At 38.0% G+C, this 20,334-nt stretch overlaps 2 protein-coding genes across 2 annotated transcripts in view; one reads left to right on the plus strand and one right to left on the minus strand.

Moving 5' to 3' along the window:
* The window catches only part of LOC121381398 (5-hydroxytryptamine receptor 1D-like), a 106,073-nt gene that overhangs the window by 25,739 nt on the left and 60,000 nt on the right, over positions 1 to 20,334 (minus strand). Inside the window, exon 2 of the mRNA XM_041510689.1 lies at positions 20,073 to 20,110. The gene's annotated coding sequence lies outside the window, so the exon portion shown is untranslated. The remainder of the gene's footprint in view (positions 1 to 20,072; positions 20,111 to 20,334) is intronic.
* LOC121381608 (tigger transposable element-derived protein 6-like) lies at positions 7,012 to 8,541 on the plus strand. The gene has a single exon (XM_041510944.1). It carries the CDS (start codon positions 7,012 to 7,014, stop codon positions 8,539 to 8,541), a length of 1,530 nt encoding a protein of 509 aa, XP_041366878.1.

Consider the following 20,334-nt stretch of genomic DNA (forward strand, 5'->3'; position numbering starts at 1 on the left):
ACGACTGTAATATCAAAGGTCATGGTATGTTCTGTCTCTTGGACAATTTATATCAACGATAAATTTTTGCTAATGAAGACATGCAACGAGATCCTCTAAGATTATATATTAAAATGTTTGAAATACAACAGTATAGTCGATGATTAATAAATAAATGTCCTGTAATGATATCGTGTAACGCAAAACAAACGATAACGTTTAGTAACGCTTAAAACCACCACAGTTCTTTAAAAATGTAATGGCATCATCATGTAACCGCAGTGGTTAAATGGTTAAATGTACCAAATTATGGAACGCCACTGATGTTAACTGTCCCAAACGTGTTACATGGGAAAAAGATCTCAGTTCAGGGTTGGCCCCGATATTGGTTCGAAGCTTTCTTTTGTGTTGATGGTTTTCTTGTGCACGTACTCTTCATTTCAGACATATTCATATTTGCAATTAAATATCCCTTATTTATTTTGAGCAGTATGCTTCAACCAAACTCCAGTACTAAAAAAATACATTGTTTAAAAATTGTATAATAAATGAACGCAAATACAAGACACCGAGTGCCAAAGCCACACCTACAAACGAAGCAGCGGTACGAAACAACTAAGTGTGCTGAAGACGTAGTGTAATGCTAGGCTCATACTACCAACTGTCACTATAAGGTTGGCCAACTTTCTGCTGTGACGACTGCTACGACTGTACAGTTGCTAGTGTGAGCGCTCTTACAACTCTATTCTCGTCATATAACCCATTATTTGTTAGTCTGAACGCACCCGTCGTAAGTCGGGAAGTGGAGAAATTACAACGCGACCGTCGAGTTGTCCAACTTTCTGCTGGCAGTTGGTAGTCTGACACAGCCCCGTGGTTATAAACTTTAGAGTCTAGACTTTAACTTTTATAAGCACGGGGCCAGACATAATATCCTGACGTCATTATTTCAGACATTGACGATGATTCTCAAAATTTACTATGATAATGAAGTTCAGTTGTACACATTGCAATAGACTGTTCGCCGTTTCGCTTACTTATAGCATAACAATAATAATAGCTTAACATTCTACAACAAATAATTGAAGATTCAAACAGCAACCTCGTGGATGACACATTCGATATTTGAATCGACGCAAAATAGATATCAGGAAGAAAATAAATGGCAGTCTGAAGATAAACATATACACGCCAGCAAATTAACATGTCAAAGGGGTATTAACGCCAAACCAAACTGTTCTCGAATTATAGTTTTTACCAGATTACAGGCCATCAAACATGATTCGATCATTCAAGGTAATATTCCCTGTTAACTACACGAAGAGAAAAGTTAAAATGATTTCATGATGCACGCAATATGTGATATGAAATAATCACGTCCGTGGTAGCGATATGTTCATGGAACAGGACGCAAAGTAACAGCAACGACATACCGACACAATCATCGCCACTGACAACAGCACTATAACTTCTGTAAAATTACTAAACGCACAGCTAGAGATGACGATGAGGGAAATGGCAGGTTTGTGTAGCACTGGGGGCAACAGGAGAGAAACGCCTGTCGCGGATTTAGACAAGAACTGGCATGTGGAGGTGGACAGCAAAGGAAAGGAAAGAATACTAGGAGCTGTGAGATCGTGAAGAAATAAGATGGAATAAAACGGAAAGGGAACAGTGGAATAAACGTAAAATATCAGAATACGAAGTGCATGTTTTATCCAATCTCGCGATGTAACTATATGGAAAGACACGAGTAATGGCACCAACACTAACAGGAGAGAGGGACTGCAACCAAACACCCCATCCACAGAGTCAGAAAGATAACCGTGTACCCGGTATTGAAACTCCACATTACTGGTCTACAATACCAACAGTGTACCTGACATTGAAACTCCACCTTACTGGTCTATAATACCAACAGTGTACCGGACATTGAAACTCCACCTTACTGGTCTACAATACCAAGTGTTCCTTTATTTCTTTCTCTTAGTAAAATTGGCAGATGAATAATTATACCCAGCAGTCCACAAATACAAGGTATCCCTTGTAACAATGTTTCTTTTGCAGTTTTATTCAGTTTGTTCTAAATACAGATTGCTAATTCCTTCTATACGTTATATTATTAGAATAAATCATTGTCGACAGATAAAACCATGATAAATCTTCACAGGGACGATCCAACCGTACCAGATGTTGCAGTTTTCATTAAACTCGTCAGTGGCAGTGTATTCTCTCACGCTCAATCACTGCACATCAATCCGAAACAACGCAAGCCACATTCAGATGATATCGTCATATGACGCACCAGACAGCCGTATTGATTACGTGTTTATAAGTTATCATATGTCGCTGTCACTTATTAAAAACCGGGAGGTATTTAAAGGTCCATTATCATAGTTGCAATGTCATATTTCGCTATAATTTTTGTGATAAATGAGATAAATAACTACACATTAATCAATTCCACACACATTATTAAATATTTGCATAATTAAAGCCAGAATATCAAGATTGTAATATTCTATCACAGGGCGTAAATCAAGAATCCTTGGTTAAAAATAGAAAGTTCACAGAAAATTTACACCATGTCCTTTTGCTGTTAAATCCGCAGTAGTGTATTTCAGCTTCCATTCCCCGTATAATGCGGTCTCCAGTATTTTTTTAAAACATATAAATTGACGACAAAAAGATGTACGTATAAAACTGTAACGTGAAGAGTTTATCTTTTCCGGTCATCCTGTATCGATTTTTTCCCAATATAATTAGAACAGTTCTACGAGTAAATGGAAGTCTTTAATTGTTATTTTATTGGCATGCACTTGAAGGTACACTGTGTACAGTTTGAAACAAAATGTCATAAATACTTTAGGTGTGGAGCAGCCATGACGCAATTGCGATAGAGATAGGGAAAAAGAAGATTTGTAAAATGTCATCCAGGACTACAGTTAAATTGACTATCCGGATTTTTCGGCCTTAGCGACATTTCCATTTGTTTCCCCAACAAAATAAAAACACATCTTGCTTTTTATTTTTATTTTTAAAAAGCACCATGATGCCTTAACACGTTTTAAATATAAAGGTTAAAGCATTATACGGATAATTACATTTGGAATTAACTTTGGCTGAACTATTTTAAATTTCGAAATTATTTTAGACAAACATCGACACTGAGACACTATAAACTTATTACGGTATCCAGATATGCTTATAAAGATATTCATATTTTAAGCAACAAAATATAAGTAAATTGTAAATCTTCTTTACTATTTTTATTTATGTAAACCTGTTTTATTTGCCGAAAACCTTTTAAAGTGGCTATGAATTCAGGATAGTCCCTTTAACCACTAACAAGGATCGGGGATGTTGTAACCTGTTCAACTCTGCAGTTATGTCACATTTAACGTCTGTGTTGTAACCTGTTCAACTCTGCAGTTATGTCACATTTAACGTCTGTTTTGAAACCTGTTCAACTCTGCAGTTATGTCACATTTAACGTCTGTGTTGAAACCTGTTCAACTCTGCAGTTATGTCACATTTAACGTCTGTGTTGTAACCTGTTCAACTCTGCAGTTATGTCACATTTAACGTCTGTTTTGAAACCTGTTCAACTCTGCAGTTATGTCACATTTAACGTCTGTGTTGAAACCTGTTCAACTCTGCAGTTATGTCACATTTAACGTCTGTGTTGTAACCTGTTCAACTCTGCAGTTATGTCACATTTAACGTCTGTGTTGAAACCTGTTCAACTCTGCAGTTATGTCACATTTAACGTCTGTGTTGAAACCTGTTCAACTCTGCATTTATGTCACATTTAACGTCTGTGTTGTAACCTGTTCAACTCTGCAGTTATGACACATTTAACGTCTGTGTTGAAACCTGTTAAACTCTGTAGTTATGTCACATTTAACGTCTGTGTTGAAACCTGTTCAACTGCATTTATGTCACATTTAACGTCTGTTGAAACTGTTCAACTCTGCAGTTATGTCACATTTAACGTCTGTGTTGAAACCTGTTCAACTGCATTTATGTCACATTTAACGTCTGTGTTGAAACCTGTTCAACTCTGCAGTTATGTCACATTTAACGTCCGTGTTGAAACCTGTTCAACTCTGCAGTTATGTCACATTTAACGTCTGTGTTGAAACCTGTTCAACTCTGCAGTTATGTCACATTTAACGTCTGTGTTGAAACCTGTTCAACTCTGCATTTATGTCACATTTAACGTCTGTGTTGTAACCTGTTCAACTCTGCAGTTATGACACATTTAACGTCTGTGTTGAAACCTGTTAAACTCTGCATTTATGTCACATTTAACGTCTGTGTTGAAACTTGTTAAACTCTGTAGTTATGTCACATTTAACGTCTGTGTTGAAACCTGTTCAACTGCATTTATGTCGCATTTAACGTCTGTGTTGAAACTGTTCAACTCTGCAGTTATGTCACATTTAACACCTGTGTTGAAACCTGTTCAACTGCATTTATGTCACATTTAACGTCTGTGTTGAAACTGTTCAACTCTGCAGTTATGTCACATTTAACGTCTGTGTTGAAACCTGTTCAACTGCATTTATGTCACATTTAACGTCTGTGTTGAAACCTGTTAAACTCTGCAGTTATGTCATATTTAACGTCCGTGTTGAAACCTGTTCAACTCTGCAGTTATGTCACATTTAACGTCTGTGTAGATCTGCGTCCGGTACAGATATTATGGAAGCTTTGCTTAATTCAGAAGTGGTTTATTTGTGATAAATAAAGAAACATCTGTCAAGAAGATTTCAATTGGCATGGAAAACTCCCCACTCCCAAGGAAGGTGGGGTGAAAGAACAAATGAAACAAGAAGAAGAAAAAACCCCAGCTGCTAAGTAATTCGTTGGGTTAGCCAGACAAATTAAAAAATGTTTACACAGTTACAATTTTTCGATTGAAATTTCAAAAGAAAAAATTATTCCGTTCTTGGATAAACTGGCATTTTTTATGGTGTTAAGTAGTAGCATGGAAAATCGATGTTTTCAATTTATAACATTCTTTGATGTAGCATCTAATGTTTCTAAAGCACTTGAATGTCTTTTTCACAGGAACTTTTAATAGCGATCCATGAAAGTGGTCGAAAGCGTTAATGGATTCCAAGACGTCCACGACACAAACCATGAATAACCCAGAAAAAAAGGGGGAAATAATACTAATCTTTATTAAATAAATAACTTGTCTCCCACAAAGAAAAAAATAATAGAATAAAAAAGCGAAAAAAAATCTATATTAGATTACTACCTGCACCTTTTTCCCCCAACATAATTAACTTCCACGAAAAATACAGTATAGTTATCTGCTATCCCAATTTTATCGTAATGAATCCTGATCCGTTTTATTAGAAGATCATATGTTTAAATGCGCATGGCGATGCTGAATAAACATGTGCTCGGGAAACATCGGCTGATTACGTAAAAGATATTTGTAATAGGACAACGTGGTATACACATAATAATTTTATATAGGATCTTTCTCAGTTCAACTAATATTAAAATATTTGTTTTGTAGCATGTCATCAAAAACAAGAATTAAGACATGGTAGTAGCAGCAGTACTAGCAACAGCAGTAGCTTTAGTGGCAGCAGCAGTAGAAGTAGAAGTAGTAGTAGTAGTAGTAGTAGTAGTAGTAGTGGTAGTAGAAGCAGTAGTTACAGTAGTAGTAGCAGCAACAGTAGTAGCAACAGCAGCAGTAGTAAAGGTAGTAGTAATAGTAGCAGTAATAGTAGAGTAGTATTAGTAGTAATAGTAGCAGCAGTAGTAGCAGCAGCAGTAGTAGCAGCAGCAGTAGTAGTAGTAGTAGCAGTAGTAGCAGTAGTAGAAGTAGTAATAGTAGCAGTAACAGCAGTAGTAGCAGTAGTAGTAGAAGCAGTAGTAGTAGTAAAGGTAGTAGTAATAGTAGCAGTAGTAGAAGTAGTAATAGTAGCAGCAACAGCAGTAGTAGCAGTAGTAGTAGAAGCAGTAGTAGTAGTAAAGGTAGTAGTAGTAGTAGCGGTAGTAATAATAGCAGCAACAGCAGTAGTAGTAGAAGCAGTAGTAGTAGTAAAGATAGTAGTAACAGTAGCAGTAACAGTAGCAGTAGTAGAAGTAGTAATAGTAGCAGCAACATCAATAGCAGCAGTAGTAGTAGAAGCAGTAGTAGTAGTAGTAGTAAAGGTAGTAGTAGTAATAGTAGCAGTAGTAGAAGTAGTAATATTAGCAGTAACAGCAATAGTAGCAGTAGTAGTAGAAGCAGTAATAGTAGTAAAGGTAGTAGTAGTAATAGTAACAGTAGTACAAGTAGTAATAGTAGCAGTAACAGCAGTAGTAGTAGCAGTAGTAGTAGCAGTAGTAGTAGAAGCAGTAGTAGTAGTAAAGGTAGTAGTAATAGTATCAGTAGTATCAGTAGTAATAGTAGCAGTAACAGCAGTAGTAGCAGTAGAAGCAGTAGTAGTAGTAAAGGTAGTAGTAATAGTAGTAGTAGTAGTAGAACTAGTAATAGCAGTAGTAGCAGTAGAAGCAGTAGTAGTAGTAAAGGTAGTAGTAATAGTAGTAGTAGTAGAACTAGTAATAGTAGCAGTAGTAGTAGAAGCAGTAGTAGTAGTAAAGGTAGTAGTAGTAGCAGTAGTAGTAGAAGCAGTAGTAGTAGTAAAGGTAGTAGTAATAGTAGCAGTAACAGCAGAAGTATCAGTAGTAGTAGAACTAAAAGAAGATGATGAATGGTAACAACAACATGGCCATTTATACTATAAACTGAAAATTGTATATACAGTATATATATATATTATTCATTCCATGATGGTTCTGGTTTCGGGAAACATGGGAGTCTCATTTGTGTCGTCACTTAGTAAACAAATCACAATATCCCACAAATAACAGGGAATTTAATTTGCTGCCTTCCTATTGTGTGAATTTGTTGGGGGTTTTTAAACGTTTGTTTAGCGAAATAAAGAGTAAGCAAAAGTATATGTTGGCTTTGCGTAGTCGAATAGATGTTAGTAGTGTTTAATTTTCATGTCGATTTTCAACATGACGGAACGTCCAGCTAAACGTCGCCGTGTTGAACTCTCGCTCAATGATAAACTCAAAATAATTAAAATTTTAGAAAGTGTACCTAAACCAACGTTAAGATCTTTGAGTGAAAAGTTTAGTATTGGCAAATCAACAGTTGGAGATATCATCAAAAAACGAGAGGTTTATAAGGCAGAGTTTGAAAAGAATATTAGCGATAATAAACGGTGGTTTAATAACGCATGTAAATTTGATAAGCTCAATGAACTGGTATGGCAGTGGTTCTGTCAAGCTTGCGCTAAAAACATCCCGATTTCTAGTCCCATCATCCAAGAGAAGGCCCGTGAATTTGCCAAAGAACTTGCAGCTGCAGATTTCAAGGGCTCGAATGGCTGGCTGGACAGGTGGAAGTGCAGGTATTCTGTGAAATGTTTCCAGGTCAGTGGTGAGAGTGCTGGAGTGGACGTGGCGGTGGTGGAAGACTACAAAGCCAGAATCCCGGATGTTGTTAGCGGCTACGCACCAAAAGACGTGTTTAACTGTGATGAAACAGGCCTGTATTTCCGCGCTCTACCAACCAAAACCCTCTCGGTGAAGGGCGAATCGTCTAAAGGATGCAAGTCGTCGAAAGAACGAGTGACTGTTATGTTTGCTTGCAGTGCAACGGGAGAGAAATTGAAGGCGCTGGTTATTGGAAAATCACAGAAACCTCGATGCTTCAAGAATGTAAACGTAGATACATTACCTGTTACGTATGTTGCCAACAAAAAGGCGTGGATGACCATCGCATTATTCACGGCATGGATAACAAGTGTTAATAAAATAATGAGACAACAGAAACGGAAAATAATCATGCCGTTAGACAATGCGACGTCACATGGGCCAAACCTTGAACTTAGCAATGTTACTTTGAAATATCTACCCGCGAACACAACTTCACACCTTCAGCCTCTTGACCAGGGGATTATTCGCGCCTTTAAAGCCAGGTACCGCCGACACATGCCCCGTTATCTTGTGACGAGGATTGACGTTGTCGGGAATGCACCTGACCTGTGTAAACAGCTGACACTGCTGGACGCTATTCACTGGATTTCACGGGCTTGGAACGAAACGAAGCCGAGTACGATCAGCAAGTGTTTCTCCGTCGCTGGTCTCTCGCCGACCGACGAATCGGTGCTTGAAGACGATGACGACGACGACATTCCGTTATTACGACTAGCACGCGAACTCGTCACTGCCGACGTGGACACTGACATCTTGACCAGCTTCGACGATGACGTGCCGATTGAAGACTGCACAAACGAGTGGGAGAGAGAACTAGTGGCCAACTTCCGTGGGGACGAAATACCCAATGACGGAAGCGACAACGAATCCGAACAAGATGTATCTGTTCCGGGAAACGATCTCAGCTATCCTTACGTGTTGAACATGCTTCAGATTTTAAAGGACTATGCAATACAGAAAGATGAACGTTTCCTATTGCATGTACAGGAATTAGAAAATTTAACGCAGGCAACCATTGTTATACACAGATGTGAAAGACAATAGACATCGATGGATACGTTTCTCAACGTAGGCTGATTTATCGATTGATTGACAATTTGTGGACTTTTTAATGTATTTTTTATTCAATATTACTCCCATGGATGTTTTTATTTTTCTAAATGCTCATAAATGCACAATTTTTCAACATATTCTTGTTGTTCTTGTTTTAAAACACTTTAACACTTTCCCTATTTTATGGAGAACGGAAGGTATTTCCGTCCAGGCAGACCCCTGAAAACCGGACACCTCTGAAAACCGGACATTTTACTTGGTCCCATGGATGTCCGGTATTGAGGGGTTTCACTGTATATATATATTATTCATTCCATGATGGGTCTGGTTTTGGGAAACATGGGAGTCTCATTTGTGTCGTCACTTAGTAAACAAATCACAATATCCCGCTCACTCTGGTCGCGACTGCAATCAAGACGTCATCACCATCGAAACCCCGTTCTATTGGCAGCCCGGATATAGAGCCTGAACCGATTAATAAGACTTTCAGTAGCAATGTCCGAGAGGTTATCTCCACAGAGACTTTATTTAGACATAAAATGTATACTGGCTCCACTGGACGAACATTTAACACCCAAGATGCAATCATTACAAATGCCACTAGAAGTAAACAAAATTCATCATCCTGTCTCCACGAATAATTTCTCACCGTCTGTGTTTTGACAGTAATTCGTGGACACGAACTGACATGGATTTATGGAAAATTGTCCCCTGAGAAAACTCTGGCGATTAACATTCTTTTAAAGCAGCTAAATAAGCAACGATTTTTAAGAAGATTCAACAGTCTGGATTCATGCTGTAACATTCATTAACACAAATCGGTAGATTATAACGGAATTTTTGTCACCCACGGTTTAAAATTACAACAGTATACACACTGCTTTGCAAACATCAAATTATAAAAATAGAATGCTAGAATATTTGAAACGCACTGTGCAAACAAAATACCAGTCGCATAGTCGACCTATTGGGTTATATAATTTCCTGGTTCAGCAATCTATTATGCAACGGAGAAAACATTGTGAAACTGTAGCTCAATTGTAATGCATTTTATCTTAATTAAATATACAACAAATGAATACTGTTTACTATTTATGCTATACAACAAATTAGAAGTGTTTACTATATATAAACATCAAGTTATATAAGCAAACACCAAACCAGTAAATCCTAACAGAAAACTGAGATTAGCATTTCAATAAACCTTCGCAACACAATACTGAGCAAGACATCCGTGAATTACGTTGCTTAGCAAATGCCACGTGCATGTGTTTATGACGTCATAATTGTTTCAAGTCAAGCATGTCGAACTCCCAACCGAAATCAAACATTATTATTGTTGTTACTAGTTTAACGTGGTATTTTTGGTGTGGGTTTTTGTATGCTGCTCAGTGCTCATTTAAGAAAGACGAAGTTCGGGAATAGGAAGCTAGGATCTGTCCCAGGCCTGATGTTTATGCAATTATCAGTCTAGACTCGAGACTAATGTTTCACCAGGGGTGCAGACGGACTGAATGAGGTTCGCTATTTATTAGGGGTGCAACGATACGATCAAAACCGTATTGCGATATATTGCGATACGACAAACCGTATTGCAGTATGTATTGCGATATATATCTGATATTTATGGATTTGTTTAATGAAGGCAGAAGCGAAACAAATCTAATTGTCTAAATTTAACATAATGAAATAAATAATAAATGAAAGGAATAAAATGTATGAATTTTAATTACCATATATATATATATATATAACGTACGAGTATTCAGTACTGTGTCCAGAAAGTTAATAACAGATAACGCCGTTGGGACGTTTGACAGCTTGAGATAACACCAGGGAACATTTTTGTACTCTACTAGGACCTACCTTTAATTACCAGTAGGTTTCTCCCACGTTAGTCCAGACAAAAATCGTGAAAAATCCCCCAAACCAACATTACAATGACAAATATTCCACATACTAGACGGTCACCTATATCGAGGGGCGGGACGTAGCCCAGTGGTAAAGTGTTCGCTTGATACGCGGTCAGTCTAGGATCGATCCCCGTCGGTGGACCCATTGATCTATTTCTCGTTCCAGCCAGTGCAACTGGTGTAACAAAGGCCGTGGTATGTACTACCCTGTCTGTGGGATGCGGCTAATCGAAAAGAGTAGCCCATGAAGTGACGACAGCGGGTTTCCTCTCTCAACATCTGTGTGGTCCTTAACCATGTCCGACGCTATATAACCGTAAATACAATGTGTTGAGTGCGTCGTTAAATAAAACATTTCCTTCCTTCCTATATATCACCGGCTTCGGTGGCGTCGTGCTTAGGCCACGATTGGAAGCCAGTTTGGAAAATTATACATTATTGTGATAAGACTTCGGAATTTGTTGACTTAGATTTTAAGACAGCACATAACATTATATTCACATATTCCAAATTATTTAAATACGGTAAAGTAGCATCTAGCCAATGTCCTGTTTGTTTTAAACAAGAAGAAGATATGTGTCATTTATTGTTGTATTGTGATGAACTTTATGATTTAATTTCTATTTTTCATGAAATATGTATTTATATGTTTAAGGATAATGGTTTTTCTTTAGAATTGTTAAAAAAAATGATTGCTTTTTGGGTGTTACTTCAAAATACAAAATTGCTCAAATGAATTCATCAATGCTTTGCTCTCAATATATAGAATATCAGTTTTCAAGAGACGTTTTTAAAGCATTATTTGCATCAGTACTTCTTACTACTTTTAAATCAATATCGCTTTAAAAATAGATTTTCTGCATTTATTAATAAATATATTAAAAATAATATTTTTCTTGATCTAAATAATGATGAATTAGTTTTTAAATACCCACTTGAAAACTGATATTTATATTTAGTATTTTTCTTTAAAATGTCATATTATCTTATAAGATCAATATCCCTCAATTTTCGTTTAATGTTTGCGTGTGTTTGTGTGAATGTGTGTGAGTTCGTGATAAATGTGTGAGTGGCTCTATGCGAGAGTATGTGCGTGGATATGTGTGAATCTTTTTATTATTTTTATTTGTAAATTTTATGTATATGTGCAATATTGAGTTTCACAAATAAAAAGATAAAAAAGGCCATCGGTCTACAGGCTGGTAAGTACTGGGTTCGGATCCTAGTCGAGGCATGGGATTTTTAATCCAGATACCGACACCACACCCTGAATGAGTGCTTCGCAAGACTCAATGGGTGTAAACCACTTGCACCGACCAGTGATCCATAACTGGTTCAACAAAGGCCATGGTTTGTGCTACCCTGCCTGTGGGAAGCGCAAATAAAAGATTCCTTGCTGCCTGTCGTAAAAGAGTAGCCTATGTGGCGACAGCGGGTTTCCTCTAAAAACAGTGACCATATGTTTGACGTCCAATAGCCGATGATAAGATAAAAAAATCAATGTGTTCTAGTGGCGTCGTTAAATAAAACAAACTTTACTTTACTTTTCCTTCCTAAATTATATCGACTTCGATATGATCTCCCAGGCTAAAAGGCATGTACTTTTTCGCCTGCTGCCAGTTCGTGTCATCGCTAAGTTTAAAGTCGCCGCGTAAACAGACGAGTGCTGTGCATGGTTATTTGCACACTTTCTGTTTGTTTGTCAAATAAGATACAAGAAAACAATAACGTGTAAATATCGCGATACACAAAACTGTACCGCGGTTCGTATCGAGCTGATGAAACGTCGTGATATACCGGTATACCGGTTTATCGTTGCAGCACTGCTATTTATGCACCGGATTTCACTTGTGACAAAAATGAGCCAGGACACATTTGAGTAATTTTCAAACAACCTCATTTTGTGACAAGAAAAGAGAGAAAAGTTTATTCAAATGGAGATTTTTGAAAGGTGTGATAAACAAAGTTTCCATAAATATATAATATGTTTCATTTATCTTTAAAAGAAAGGTTGGCAGTTGTGATGCCAGAGTCCAAGTTGAAGATTCACAAATAACTGTAGACTTTCTAACTTATATTGTCAGTCGACCATTCACCGGAAGTTCGCCTTGGTAATATTGTCGAAATAGTTTAGCAGCCACGGAAAACTGTTTATGCGCAGCAGTATCTTAGCAAAATTTAAAGATTAACAAATAAAGACATCAAAACAATTGTTTAATAGAAAAGGTTGCATTATGACAGAAGACTACAGTTATTTGTGAATTTTCAAGTGGGTACCCAAGGGAGCTAACTGTATACTGCTATCTCTATGCTGCTGTATTTAGTTTTGGTACAGCCAGCCACGTGGAAACAGGACTTCAAATATACCGCCCCTGCGTGTGCTGTAACCTCACCGTGGTGCAGGGGTGTAACATTCTCTTAGAGAATGGCCAATACAGCACAAAATTGAAGTTTTGAGTAAAATTCAGTATCCGTAAATTTCTGTGATATTTGTGTTTTTGTACAGTTCTTTACACTGTTTTTGTTTAAGTCTTGAATTTTTATATTGATGTTGATCATCACTTTATTTATTTGCATTACCATAGTTTGACACCCAATAGCCGATGTATTTTTCGTGCTGGGGTGTCGTTAAACATTCATTCATTCATTCATTCATTCAAATATACCGAGGCTCCATAATATCGCTCACTGTCGTGCATGCCAGGTGGTGATGTGCGAAATTGACCGAGGCGTCCCGAGTAGGTCACTCACTCAACAGAGCCGGATGCTAACCGGTTTTTCAACATTGTATAACTGTACCTTTCGAGTTTCCTTTTTGGGACATATATAATTAGAAAAGTGTCACGCAGACCAATATTCGAAATTTTCTATTAGTGGCTGTCTGTTGTTTCCATCGTCATATATCTACGTTCAGATGACACAATAAAATCCTGCTGTCATAGCTAAATGTTTTCGATTAACTACAACAATGGTAACTAATAGTGCTTCGGTTTTAACGTCTTCACTAAATACTGATATTTCGAAAATTGGCACGTGTCAATTGAAATGAATCTCTGACGTTTGATTGACGTCATTTTGTGATAAAGCCTCGTTTTGGCGGTACCGTTATAGAAGCTGTCACACTAGTTATCGATTCTATTACTGAGCACGTCACGGCATTGCCCATAACACGACAAGTACCGTACTACATCAGCAAGTGAGGGTGCGTACAGATAATACAGTGCTGCTAATGGACATATGCTGCGGGTTTCCTCTAAGATTGTCTATCAGAATTATTAAATGTTTGACATCCAATAGTCGATTAAAAGATCAATGTGCACTAGTGATGACGTTTAATAAACCGTATTGACATTTGTACACAAGCAGAACGACTAGGTGATGCACCTTCCGATTGATAGCAACATTCATTTATTCACCTCAATTTATATTCATGCTTATATCCACTTAAGGTCTAAGCACGCTGTACAGGGCACACGCTAGAACTATCTTTCTGTCTGCCGAGGCTAGTAGGTTAGTGAGAGATAATTGAGTGTATTGGCCTTATACCCATTCACCTGTGTGATCTGATGGTATCCATGGCCTACTGAAGACTTGTAAAATATAATCGGCCCCTTTAACGTAGCGGCTGGCACTTTGTGCAATGAAAGCTGTCTCAAACAGAAAACAAACCAAGATAGTTGAGAAGTATGTCCAGGACTGCATACTTGAATGTAAACTCCACTATAAACTGAGATGAAAATGAATACTAAACTAGGAACGAATTTATTTATACTGTTGGCAATGTATTTTAGTTCTGGGCCCGAGCTTGTAAAACTTTGGACACAAAATTCCAATAACGTCACAAGAATACTGCGTTTCCATAGCGTTACAGTCTGAATACTTTATTAAAAGCTAGTCTAGACTTACAAGGTTTCATAAACATATGGCCTGAGAAGAACTACCTAGTTAAGCCACAGGTCTTCAGACTGTTAGGTACTGGGTTCAAATCCTCAACTACTAACAATTCAATTCAGGTGCATATCTCTGCCATGCCGACGTACGTTAAATGTCGACCATTGGTGCTAATAAATCGGGGCAGTTCTTGTTTCTGACGAGAGTTCCTATCTTTCTGCGATATTTGAGCGCAAGCCCGTTTTTCCAGACGAAGACCGATATGTTAGCTTTCTCGGTTCAATATTAGTTTTAGATTAATTATCCTGGATTAAAATCGTCGTCGGTTTGCAAAGTCGACCAGACTAATGTCGTTTCCTGTATTCTATTTCCACGACACCAATTTCATCACGCGACGTGGAGGATTAAAACAAAATGTGCCAAGAAAACCAAAATATCGGCCATCGACAGGAAAATAGGTTTTCGTGCATATATCGCAGATATACGAGTACTCTCGACGGAAACGAGAACTGCTTTGGCGATTTCTGATTTGTCGGCATCAAAAACCTGACTTTTATCATATGGTAGGATCTCAAAGATAAGATTCCGGTTTAAGGATTAACCCAATGTCCTGGATAGAGGGCCCAGACAGTTCAGGTGCGTGCAAAGGACAGCGTAATAATCTTGAAATGAAATGAAAGAAATTTGTATGGAATTATGTCTAGAATAAATCAGCTGCCAGAATTACGTTATTCATACGTCTGGTAGATTGAAGGGATTCATTTATAATACAAATAAAGCCGAATTCTAAATCAACGTTTATTAGAACGAATCCGATTGGATCCCTACTAAAATGTAGGGTGGTAAGTTCTGCTATTTACCGGCCGCACATTTTCGAAGTTGAACTACGTCATAAATTAAGCAACAAAAAGGTTTCTTTGTAATGACATCATGAATACAATTTCACTAGCGCACATATTATGCTATCGCGTCGCCAATAAAACTAAATTTGCGACAGTAAATCTACCGATGTACGTCGGCAAATCGGGAAACACGCAGCAAGGTTATGCCCAGGATTGTTAAACTGCGTGGGTGCTGTATTTTGAAAACAATTTGCCTCCCATATCTCGAGGACGATAATTCCAGAAATTTCTTAAGTCAAGAGTGTTTACAGTCTGAAAATCACCTATAACTTGGCATAAATGTCACTGATCACGTTACTCGTCTTGTTGAGGCGTGAACCGAAAACAAAATTGCCGCCCACACCTCCAAGGCGATATATACATTAAATAATACCCGGCATCCAGTATGGCGAACAATGTTTACCAGTTGAGAATCACCTGTAAATGAAACTGGCAGCGTTATTCGTCTTACTCTCGATTCGATGCAGGCCTGCTTCTTAATACCACTCACTTAGTTTCAGTTTCGTTTTGGGCGTGTTTTGTTTCCATCAAAGCTAAGACGTCACATCTTAGTCCTCTAATGTTTTCAACGGTGACAATGCCAATGCCACTTTTATCCACTTTGTGACATTAAGAACACGGCAGGATGGCCCTAAAACGCGGACCGCCTACCGCGACTTCGTGCCTAATCTAATCGGCGACAATAATGCGCGATTACGGGCAAACTGTGTGGTTCATTCTAACATACGTCGCTTATTTAGAATCGGGGCTCTCTTGCCGTCCGGCCAATAATAGCTACTTATGACGCTAAATCAGGCATGCATAGACGAAAAATCCGAAGAAGCGGACACAAATTTGTATGATAGCAATTGATCTCAAAGTAATTTCGCTCCTTCGACGTAAGGCCATTGCCGAAAATACGTATCCTCAACCTTTCAGCTGATCGATGGAAACTTCCTGCAAGATAGCGTTACACAGCTGAGCATGGCGATCTTAGAGAACACTCGGCAGTCTAACCCAGCACGAAGGAATTACGGCTAGCAGAGTATGCGCTGGCATGTTGCTGAAAAGACCTTCAGTATTTATTGCCTTAGGAGTAATTATATACTCAAACCTGAGATTCTCTAAAAGTGGAATTCCTCTTTTCTGAGAGTCATCTCGTGTACTTGTACAAAATTGGTAGGCGACCTGTCCTGACAGGTCCCATTGTGAGGCTATTGATCAAATGATGCGTTATTTGCTCTCCGCGATGTGAAACAGTTTCAGTTGAATGTCCAAGAAGACACGTGGAAGATTCGATGGAAAGAAATACATTTTGAACCTTATATTTTACTTTTTTAAAATCTAAAATATTCCAACAGAACTATGTCCATCATCATTACAGCCGCCATTGTCAGTTCCACCACAACCTATACTTCTAACACCATCATCATTATCACAAGCCCCATCACCTCACCCACGACCATAGATATCGCTACCACAAACATATTCACCACTAACAAAATCCTAAATCCTATCACCACCACCATCTTTATGACTCCCATCACAAACACATTCGTAACCATCATCGTTACCACCACGAACACACAATCATCACGGCCAATCCATCATCACGGCCACCACCCACCCACCATCACCACCATCAATATAACCACCACCACCAGACCCCACCCATCACCATCATCACACCATCTATCACCCACCACCACAACCATTATCATCATCATCATCATCATCATCATCATCATCACCACCACCATCAATATCATCAAAAACCACTACATCCATCACCAATTTACATCGGTACTAGTTCGAAAACTAACAGACAACATCACCACACCAATTGAATGATAACTATTGCGATCACCAAGACCGTCCCAGCACTACTGATTTCAACAACAGCATCAACATCAACAAAACCAGCAGCATTAAATAACAATCCTTATCAGAAGACTGTATCTCGCAGACGTTTGAGGTTTTAATTGGCTGGACATTAATTGTATGGTTTGATGGCTCCGTGCAAAGGGACCGGCCTCGGTGGCGTCGTGGTTAGGCTATCGGTCTACAGGCTGGTAGGTACTGGGTTCGGATCCCAGTCGAGGCATGGGATTTTTAATCCAGATACCGACTTCAAACCCTGAATGAGTGCTCCGGAAGGCTCAATGGGTAGGTGTAAACCACTTGCACCGACCAGTGATCCATAACTGGTTCAACAAAGGCCATGGTTTGTGCTATCCTGCCTGTGGGAAGCGCAAATAAAAGATCCCTTGCTGCCTGTCGTAAAAGAGTAGCCTATGTGGCGACAGCGGGTTTCCTCTAAAAACAGTGTCAGAATGACCATATGTTTTACGTCCAATAGCCAATGATAAGATAAAAAAATCAATGTGCTCTAGTGGCGTCGTTAAATGAAACAAACTTTACTTTAACCTTACCGTGCAAAGGACCGAGTCAGAGTTCACCTAGTGTGGATGGTTGGAGGGCTTTGTTCTCACAGACATGCCGGGACTTCCAGTACTATGGAGAGTTATATTTCTCTACAGTCGCAGTAGGTTAACATTAAATGTATATAAGCTATACAGCTTAAATAATAATAATAATAATAATAATAATAATAATAACAATAACAATATTGATACTAATAATAAATTAATAATTACAATAACATTATTAAATAATGTTAATAATGCTACTACTATTACTATTACCCCTACTACTGCTACTGCTGCTACTATTACTACTACCATTATTCTCCCACCACTACAACTACTACAACAACTACTACTACTATTATTACCACTATAATTACTACCACTACCACCACTGCCTCTACTACCACTAGCACTACTACTGCTACTAATATTACTACTACTACTACTACCATCACCACCACTACTACCACTACTATTACTACAACTACTACTACTACCACTACTACTACCATTACCACTACAACTACTATTACTGCTACTACTACACCTACTACTGTTTCTACTAATAATCAGTGATATGGTATATGTACACATATATCTGTGGTATGTGTATACACTCGTATGTGTGCATGTGTGTGTATGTGGTTGATTGTTTTGGTTTGTGTACGTGTATGTGCATGTGCATGTGCATGTGCATATGCGTGTGCGTGTGTGTGTGTGTGTGTGTGTACAACAAATTAATGTCCTGACTCTAGCATCAACAAACCTCAGATTCATGTTCTGACTCTAATATCAACAAACCTCATATTCATGTCCTGACTCTAACATCAACAAACCTCAGATTCATGTCCTGCTTCTAACATCAACAAACCTCAAATTCATGTCCTGATTCTAACATCAACAAACCTCAGATTCATGTCCTGCTTCTAACATCAACAAACCTCAGATTCATTTACCGATTCTAACATCAACAAACCTCAGATTCATGTCCTGATTCTAACATCAACAAACATCAGATTCATGTCCTGCTTCTAACATCAACAAACCTCATATTCATGTCCTGACTCTAACATCAACAAACCTCAGATTCATGTCCTGCTTCTAACATCAAGAAACCTCAAATTCATGTCCTGATTCTAACATCAACAAACCTCAGATTCATGTCCTGCTTCTAACATCAACAAACCTCAGATTCATGTCCTGATTCTAACATCAACAAACCTCAGATTCATGTGCTGCTTCTAACATCAATAACCCTCAAATTCATGTCCTGCTTCTAACATCAATAACCCTCAAATTCATGTCCTGCTTCTAACATCAACAAACCTCAGATTCATATCCTGATTCTAACATCAATAACCCTCAGATTCATGTCCTGATTATAACATCAACAAACCTCAGATTCATGTCCTGATTCTAACATCAACAAACCTCAGATTCATGTCCTGATTCTAACATCAACAAACCTCAGATTCATGTGCTGCTTCTAACATCAATAACCCTCAAATTCATGTCCTGCTTCTAACATCAACAAACCTCAGATTCATATCCTGATTCTAACATCAATAACCCTCAGATTCATGTCCTGATTATAACATCAACAAACCTCAGATTCATGTCCTGATTCTAACATCAACAAACCTCAGATTCACGTCCTGCTTCTAACATCAATAACCCTCAGATTCATGTCCTGCTTCTAACATCAACAAACCTCAGATTCATGTCCTGATTCTAACATCAATAACCCTCAGATTCATGTCCTGCTTCTAACATCAACAAACTTCAGATTCATGTCCTGATTCTAACATCAACAAACCTCAGATTTATGTCCTGATTCTAACATCAACAAACCTCAGATTCATGTCCTGACTCTAGCATCAGAAACATCGGATTCATGTTCTGACTCCAACATCAACACACTTAAGATTCATGTTCTGATTCTAATGTCAGCGTTTTTCTGACTGCCAATTTTCAGATTCAGGGCAGTCCTTTTCTGTCAACACATGTAAAACATCTTCTTTGATGGACACCTAGAGCTCTGGAGTATTCGTGAATTTGTTGAATATGATCGAAGGACTGGCCAAGGTATATAATACACCTTACAACACAAATAGTAAACCTACACTTTATCATTAATGGTTTTAAAAAAGGTTATTTTTCTCATTTAGTTCAATATATTATATGTATCTATATGTGTGTGTGTGTGTGTGTGTGTGTGTGTGTGTGTGTGTATGTGTGTGTGTGTGTGCGTGCGTGTGTGTATGTGTATGTGTATGTGTATATGAGTATTTGTGTGTGTATGTGTATGTGTATGTGTATGTGAATATGTATGTAGAAATGACCTTTGAAAACAAGTAGCACTTACACCAGGTATCGATTGTTGCTGATTATTGTAATGTTATACATACCATGTTTGTCTCATTCTCTTGTTTGTATTTCAGCTTATCTGAAAAGAAATTAAGAATAAATAAATCAATCAATCAATCAATCAATCAATCAATTAATAATAATACAAATAACAAAACATAATACTTTTATCAACAAGAACACCAGTACCACCACAAGCAAAAACAACAACCATGCTCATAATCATAATCATCACCACCACCATCATCATCATGAAAATCATCATCATAACCATCATCACCATTATTACCATCATCACCACAA

This window comes from Gigantopelta aegis, chromosome 9, assembly GCF_016097555.1.
Source record: "Gigantopelta aegis isolate Gae_Host chromosome 9, Gae_host_genome, whole genome shotgun sequence".
Taxonomy (NCBI): domain Eukaryota; kingdom Metazoa; phylum Mollusca; class Gastropoda; order Neomphalida; family Peltospiridae; genus Gigantopelta; species Gigantopelta aegis.

What these genes read in the sequence shown, in the direction of transcription:
- LOC121381608 (XM_041510944.1), top strand. Translation starts at nt 7,012, where the DNA reads ATGACGGAACGTCCAGCTAAACGTCGCCGTGTTGAACTCTCGCTCAAT.